Source organism: Zingiber officinale, chromosome 4A (genome assembly GCF_018446385.1).
Source record: "Zingiber officinale cultivar Zhangliang chromosome 4A, Zo_v1.1, whole genome shotgun sequence".
Taxonomy (NCBI): domain Eukaryota; kingdom Viridiplantae; phylum Streptophyta; class Magnoliopsida; order Zingiberales; family Zingiberaceae; genus Zingiber; species Zingiber officinale.
Window position 1 is genome coordinate 140,782,139 of NC_055992.1, and position 8,062 is coordinate 140,790,200.

General features: G+C 30.5%; 1 protein-coding gene across 3 annotated transcripts; it reads right to left on the reverse strand.

Moving 5' to 3' along the window:
- Positions 1-208: 208 nt before the first annotated feature.
- LOC121971502 (brefeldin A-inhibited guanine nucleotide-exchange protein 1-like) lies at positions 209-5,379 on the reverse strand. 3 transcript variants are annotated; one of them, XM_042522805.1, is made up of 6 exons: positions 5,245-5,379; positions 1,316-4,264; positions 1,103-1,207; positions 875-954; positions 558-620; positions 209-359 (listed from the first exon to the last, which is right to left on the reverse strand). In XM_042522805.1, the coding sequence occupies exons 2-6, from the start codon at positions 1,412-1,414 to the stop codon at positions 308-310; spliced, it is 399 nt and encodes a 132-aa protein (XP_042378739.1). In that variant the 5' UTR covers positions 1,415-4,264; positions 5,245-5,379; the 3' UTR covers positions 209-307. The 3 variants fall into 3 exon arrangements, with proteins under 3 accessions (XP_042378739.1, XP_042378738.1, XP_042378737.1); XM_042522804.1 differs by having other exon boundaries at positions 1,103-4,264; XM_042522803.1 differs by lacking the exons at positions 209-359; positions 558-620; positions 875-954; positions 1,103-1,207 and having other exon boundaries at positions 1,395-4,264.
- Positions 5,380-8,062: the final 2,683 nt, after the last annotated feature.

Consider the following 8,062-nt stretch of genomic DNA (forward strand, 5'->3'; position numbering starts at 1 on the left):
ATAAGATATTGCAATGCAAAAAATTAAGCAAGTTAACATAATTACAAAATTCATAAAAAGCTAAAAATGTCCTTTCTCCCCCTTAACTCATATCTATTTCTCCCCCTTTCAGAGCCGGTCCTGGTTGTTTAAAGGCCCTGGGCAAAACTATTAGTTATGCCCCAATTTTTTCTTTCCACCAAAACTTAAACAATGTATTCTGCAGAGTGGTTAAGAATTAAAATCTTTCTAAATACTAGTCCCTATAAAGTAGTACTAAGGAGTTCAGAATAGCAAAACACAAGAAAAAGATATCTGAACAGTCGAATTATTTGCTTCTGATAGATTCTACAAGGAGGTTCAAGTTCAGTCCAGATATTCTACAAAAAATCATAAGAATTTGTAAGGCGTGGAAACACATTTGGGTGAAACTACATAAAAACTTTATAATTTATTGAGGAAAATACATGTTAGAAAGAAGTGACTGCTAGATATATAGCAGCAATATTTCCAATAGAGATGATGGGAGATAATTTAAGGAAGCATACCATAACTAGAGAAAGGAAAAATAAACTTACCTGTGGTGATGCACCAAAAGGAATATGCTGACCTCCAACAGTGAAGCATAATTCCTCTCCAAACTACATACAAGGAATAAAAAAGGAAGTTCATTTATGGAGAATTTATAAAAATAGATCAATATTTAGAATTTCTGTATCTTTTCAATCCACATATTCAACGAAGAAATGAATGCCACGGGTGGTGGTGGAATGTTTTAGAATCACACAAATAAAGCTAAAACAAGAAACTTAAGTAACATGTTATTGATGTTATGGAAGCATCATTTAGAAGCAATATCATATAGGAGAGGGTCCAACTAAGACCGCATACTAACCTTAACGTACACTTCTTCCATGTATAGATTGTCAACAGGCAATGAAGGGAACGGTCATCAGCGACAGCAGTTGTGAAAACCTAAACATAGGAGAAGCATTAATATCATCTATACAAAAGTTTACAAATTCTAACCCAACATAATCACCATGAAAGCAAACGTAATTTAAGGTACTGCTTGAGAATGTGGGAAAAATTATAGAAAAACAATAAGATAATTCAAGCATACCATGAAAACACTTTTCCACCCAGACTTCACATGATTAACACAACTCAAAACCATCTGAGAAACACATCGAACAATAAGCTCACAAATTTCAGAAGAATTACTTTTCTGCATGATGACCACAAAAGGTTTCAAGAATTCATTCTGGAAGTTATAATTAGCAAGTTCTTCTCGCTCCAAAAATTTCATAACTAATTGCCTTAGTGAATCCATTACAAAGATTGCGACCGAAAGATTTTCTGACAACCCAACTGAAACAAAAAATTCAGAAAGAACATTCCAGATACAGGACCAAACCAATCGTATATGATTCATATTGTAATGCCTGCATGGACAAAAGGTGAGGTCGGATTAAGTAGTTTCACTTGTTAAGCAAACAACTTAATAACAGAAAAGTAGCAAGTGTAGCAGGATCACAAAAAGAAAAAAAAAAGTAAAAAAAAAACACAGGGGCAACTCATTTAAAGTGTCTTCGTGATGCACTTTTAAAGGCAAAATCATCAATAATATCATCATATTCAATATTTTCCAAAATATTTTTTTCAATACATAAAATTGCTAATCCATTTAGCCTATCTTGAGTCATTGTGGTCCGTAAATAAGATTTTATTAATTTTAATTTTGAAAAACTTCTTTCGGCAGATGCCACTGTCACGGGTATTGTCAATAATATCCTATAAGCAATCATCACATTTGGAAACATATCCATTGTTTTTAAAAACTCTAATATTTGAATGGAAGACCATTTTTTATTTGTTTCATAAGATTCACTTGGTAACATTACTTGCAAAACTTGTAATTCTGAAAACATATATTTTGCATCAATATCAGAAGCGTCGCCATTTTTCAAAGTATTTTCAAGATTCACACAAGAACTCATTAATTCATCATCATCCATTGAAACTAATTTTGCAACATCATACAAGAACCCAAATATAGATTCAAAATATTGCAACTGTTCAAACCTACTTTTCAATTGCCCAAGAGCAATATCGACTACTAAGATAAAATAATATATTCGAAAAGACTCTTCCGGTGATTGATTTTCCCTTTCAGTATTAGCAATCTCATCAAAATGTCTCTTTCTACTAATTTTACGTTTTGTAGGAAATACAGGCTCAATTTCCATATCAAATGCTATTTTTTTTGCATCAACCATAGCTAAAGAAAAACCATTTTCTCTATATTTTTCAAAAAAAGAAACAAGACCAGCCAATTGTTTTACAGCAACATCAAGACGCATATCCTCTGACTGTAATTTTTTACTAACTAAGTTAATTTTATGCAAAATATCATGCCAAATAACAAGGCTTAATATAAATTCAAAACTTGAAAGTTCACCAGATGCTAGCGTTTCAGCATCTCTACTTAATTTGCTATCTTCACTTATTTCTGCTAATTTGAACAAAGCTTCTCTAATTTGGGAAGCTTGAGATAGTATTGCTTTAACTGTTTCAATATGGCTTTCCCATCTTGTAGTTGACAATGATTTTAAAGTTAATCCATCAATATATTCAAGCAAAACATTCCATCTTTTTGTTGAATTAGAGAACACGGTGTACATACATTGGCATGCTCCAAAAAATGATTTTGCTTTAGCACAAGAATTTGTCATGTCACAAACAACTAAATTAAGAGAATGAGAACCACATGGCATGTAAAATGCTCTAGGATTAATGTCAAGCAATCTTCTTTGCACGCCTTGATTTTTTCCTTTCATATTAGATCCATTATCATAACCTTGCCCTCTCACATTATCAATATCAAGTTCTAAAGATTGTAAAACAAATTTCAATTCATTGAAAAGGCCTAAACCAGTTGTATCTTCTACATTTATAAATTCTAAGAAATACTCTTCTATTTTAATTGGAGTCTCTGAAACATCTACACATCTTAATATGAGTGTCATTTGTTCTTTGTGACTTGCATCCGGTGTACAATCAAGAATTACTGAAAAATATTTTGCCTCTTTTACTTTTTTAATTATTGCATTCTTGACTTTGGAGGCTAAAATAGATATTAACTCGTTTTGAATTTTATGACTAAGATAATGATAATGAATCTTTTTATCTTGAATGAGTCGAAAATGTTCTTGCATTATTGGATCAAAATCTGCAATCATTTCAAGTAGACCCAAAAAATTACCATTACTATCTTCATAAATTTTGTCATGTGTACCACGAAATGCCAAATTATGTATAGCAAGACATTTGACAACAGCAACTATTCTTAGCATAATGTGTTTCCAATGTTTTGTGTCCTTTTTAATTTGTTCTTGTATTTCTTTATCAATTGTCAATGTTTTCTTTAATCTCATTTGTAGTTCAACAAAAGCTCTTAGATTAGTGAGGTGTTCAACACTATTTTCATGTTGTTTAAGTTTGTCACATAAATGTTTCCAGTCATTAACTCCTTCTCTTGCTAAATTACTTTTGGTGTGTATTACTTTAAACAACTTACAACAAATACAAAATACTCTGTCTAACTCCTTCGAGTACACTAACCATTTTCGATCACGAGTCTCACCATTTGGTAACATTTGAACATAATAAGTATGAGAAAAGTGTCGCGATTCTTTATCTAAAGGAAACTTAAGAATATCTTCTCTTTTAGGACCTCTTTCCACAAGTAAATCCCTCATTTTTGTATCAAGAGTATCCCAAACTCGTGGATCAAATATGTTCAAATCATATTTAGGTGTCGAACATTGATATTTGTTTGTATGCTCATCATCACAAAACTTATCAATATCTTTAGTTTTGTCAATTTCAATTTCATCCAAATTATTAACATCTACATTATCTTCGTTCTCATTTTCTACAAATTTCTCATTCTCATCACTTTCATTTCTCACAAATTCTTTATTTTCATCATTCTTGTTTTCAACAAAATCTTCATTAACATTTGATTCATTAGTTAAAATATGAACTAAATTTTCTGTTGTGTTATGTGATTCTTTACCAAAATATTTATTTAATGAACCTCTTAAGCTTTGGGCTATCTCTTCTTCTTTTTTCTTTTTTTGTCTTTTTTGATATCCAGAGAGTTGTTTCATGATAATAGATAATTATAAACAAAAAGCAATAAACAAAGAACAATAAAACCTGATATGGAGAATTTTCTTTTGATTCGAAATCCACTTATATAAGACCTTATACAGATATCCTGCAAGTTTATAAAAAAAACACAATTCAATTCTTTAGGAGTTAAGACCTTATTCGTATAATTAAAACAATAGTAAAATAAGGGTTCAAAAAAAGATAACACTAAAATCAACTAAATTTCCATGGTTAGGTTGCTATATTATATTATTTGCTATTTGATTTTAATCAATAATCAATTAATTATGAAAGAAGTATTCTAACTACTCAGTGAAGTTAACTAGGCTATTTATTAAAACAATATCTATCATTTCAGAAATTATAAATAAAATAAAATTTTCAAGCAATGCTAATTTCTTTATATTAAGATTAATAGTTAAATACAATAAAAAAAAATTAGAGAGCTATTGTGTGAAATTATGAAACATGCATCTACTTTAATATTAAATTGTCTTTATGTTCAAATGCCTAAACAAGGATTATAACTCCTAATGATTGAGAGTATATACTCTCACCAAAAATTATCAATTTGTACCTAAGGATTATAACTCCTAATGAAACATTTCACCAAAAATCATCTTGTAATCGAAAGTATATACTTGATTCATTTAATACATATTATAATTGAGAGTTATAAGACTTTGATTGCAACATATGATTCAATTCGTTCCTATCAGCTTGCTAGGAAATAGGAATAACTCCTTATTTAAGCCATTTGCCCTAACATTCTATATCATTGTTCTCATTGTTATGTTTAATTGTTAAAATTGGCCCTATGGGAGTATAACTGCACAAGCTCTATCTTTAATTCAAAGTTGTACGGTTTGATCGAAACAAGATATCAAAATAGGATTTTTTTTTTTTTGATAGATTAGGTGAAATGGCTCGCACAAATTTGGAATTGACATGGTGCTTTGATATCCCACATTTATCTGCATAAAATGTTTTACATATAAAGTATAAACATGATAAAAGTGGATCGTAGACTGTGAAGGGGAAAAAATCACCAAAAGAAAGGGAAGTGAGACATGGCAAGAAGAATACCAAATAGATGGGTTTCGCAACAACTGCAGTCCACAGCAGTAACTTATGGCTGTAAGTCCTTCTGTCCTTGGCGCTATTTGCTTGATTTGTGTGTTGGACGTGAGCTCACAGCCACCCCCAATTCACGGCGCTCTCTCGCAGTCGTCGCAGCGAGAGAGGGAAGGTGCGGCGAGGAGGGCTTCAGTGGGGATTGGGGAGAGGGAGTCAGGGAGAATCGCAAGGCGCGGTGAGAAGAATCGCTGAATCGGCGCTTCGGCGAGGAGAATCGTTGGCGACTGGCGCTCGGCGAAAGCGGCGAGGGTTTTGATGAAGGATGAAGAAATTAGAAAACATTTATAAAAAATAAGAGAAAAAAAAAACGTTAACAGATATATATATATCTATAACATTTATAAAAAAAAATTAAGAGAAAAAATGTATATATATGTATAACGTTTATATATATATATTATATATATATAAAAATTGGGCCCCTAAGAGTGTTTGGGCCCTGGGCAGGTGCCCTGGTAGCCCTGGCCCAGGGCCGGCTCTGCCCCCTTTGATCATATCAAAAACTAGAGAAAATTTTAAAAAATAGTTAAATAAATTTTTTAAAAAAATAGGGGTACATTACAAACATGGCTAGTAGGCTGATATTTTTCATAAATAATTTTCAAACATAGTCTATTTTAATAATTAAGCTTCGGGTTTGAAAAAAATAATTAAAAATTAATTTAGTTTCGAAAAATCTTAAAAATTTTTGTCAAATTTAAGCAGAATAAGTTAGACCAGTAGAAAAGTTTCACAAAAAAATATTATTTAATCTAATAGAAATGATTTATTTTACTAAAGCAACTCATTTTAAAAAATAAATAAAAAAAAAAAATATTTTTCAACTCTAAAAATTGTACTAATTTTTCTTGGATATAGGAAACAGATTGTGTAATACTAGAAAAATTAAATTTCCTAAATTTCTATTTTTTCTAAATTTTTAATATTAAAAGTTAACTTTTAACAAAATAATTTATAATAAATCGGATAAAATTCAAAATATATTGAAAAGTTTTGTTATGTAGAAGACCTTGTATTTTATCCCGGAACAATAAAATATTTCAAAGATAAGTCTGAAAATTATTTTTAATTTTTAAAATACTATTTTCATTAATAAATTCATAGAAAAAAACTTTGGTTAAAAAATTGCAAATTTTTTTCCTTTGATAGGGAGTAATATATTTTATCACAAAATAATAATATTTTCAAAAACTAAGTTTGTGAAATAATTTTAAACTTAAAAATATAATTTTCATTAATAATTTTATAGAAAATCCTGATCTATCCTATTTCCATTTTGCACATAAATATTTTTAGCAAAAATTAAGACAATAAGACTAATGAAATAAATGATTTTATAAAATGACTAAATTAAGTAAATTAATGCATAAATAAGATTTTGAGCATAGAATATAATAAAAAAATTACTCAAACAATTATCTTAACATTTATAAAAATTAATTTTAAAAAGATTTTGAAACCTAATATAAGTTCCTTTCTACTGGATTTACTAAAAATTTCAGTGGTACTTAATTCCTAAGGAATTTTCTGATCTATCCTTAGTGATTTCTAATATACCAATTAATTTTACCCTGCTTTCTAAATTTTGATTTTTAAAAATTGTTTGAACATACATGGTCATTTTTCTATTTATACTTTTAATTTTTTATTTTCTATTTTTAAATTATCAAAATATCTAATGGGTATGAATTTGCTAAGTTTAAGTTTAACCTAGTATTATCCTTTTCTAGTTGTACTATATTCTTAGATAACATCTTGATAAATTGAAAAGATTGCTTGGAAGATAGTGCACGTACCTCACTTACCTCGTGTTCTGATGCTCCCCCTTCATCATAGTTTTCTTTTGAGGATCCTCCTCCTTCATCAATGCTCATTTATGAGCTACTTTTATCTTCTCCTTGGTGGTCTACCAATAGGGTTAGTCTAGCGTATTCTTCAACTTCTGACTTCGATGATGACTCGTCCCTTGTTGTTTTTAAGTTTTTGTGTCTTAATTTGATAAACTCTTTCTTCTTCTCCTTCGTCTTTAGTTTTAGAGAATTATCCTTGATGTGCCCTTCTTCATTGAAGTTGTAACATCGAACATTTCGCTTGCTCTGGGATTGTTTCTTAGCATGTGTCTTATAAAATTTATTAGATTTAATAAACTTACTAAATTTTCTTACCATTAGAGTCGCTTCGTCTTCATCGATTGATGCTTCAGAGTCTAGATCTTTTATTCTTGCTTTCAGGGCAACGTTCTGATTGGATTCCTTTTTAATTATGCATATCTAGATTTGTGAAGTTCTAAAGTGGAAAATAAATTCTCTAAAGTACTAACCTCTAGATCTTTTGAAATATAATAGGAGTCTACTATAGACGTCCAATCTGTTGAAGCAATCTGGGTATCCTAGGTTTTGATATTTGGACAAATGTTTAAGTTAGGTTTATTGTTGTATTTGATATGCATTGTGAGTGTGCAGGATATAGGTACAACAAGGAGAGTTCAAGTGTGATCTTGGTAAAGGAGGAAAGTCTAAGGGTGAGTCATGGCGGTGTAAGTCCATGTATGTAGTCTTGGCAACGGAAGTCCAAGTGTGACTTGACAATGGATGAAGTCCCAGAGGTGTGGCCTCTTGGCAAAGGAAGACATGACAATAATGATAAGGCTGATAGAAACTCCAGAAGGCAAGATGTGAAGGACGGAGAGGCATCCGAGAGATGCGAGGCTGATGGAAGAGGTTAGGAGACTAGGTCTAAGTTGTGCGGGCAAGGACAAGTGTATAAG

Excerpts from the sequence above, each read along its gene's own strand:
- LOC121971502 (XM_042522803.1), bottom strand. The coding sequence starts at position 4,154 with ATGAAACAACTCTCTGGATATCAAAAAAGACAAAAAAAGAAAAAAGAA.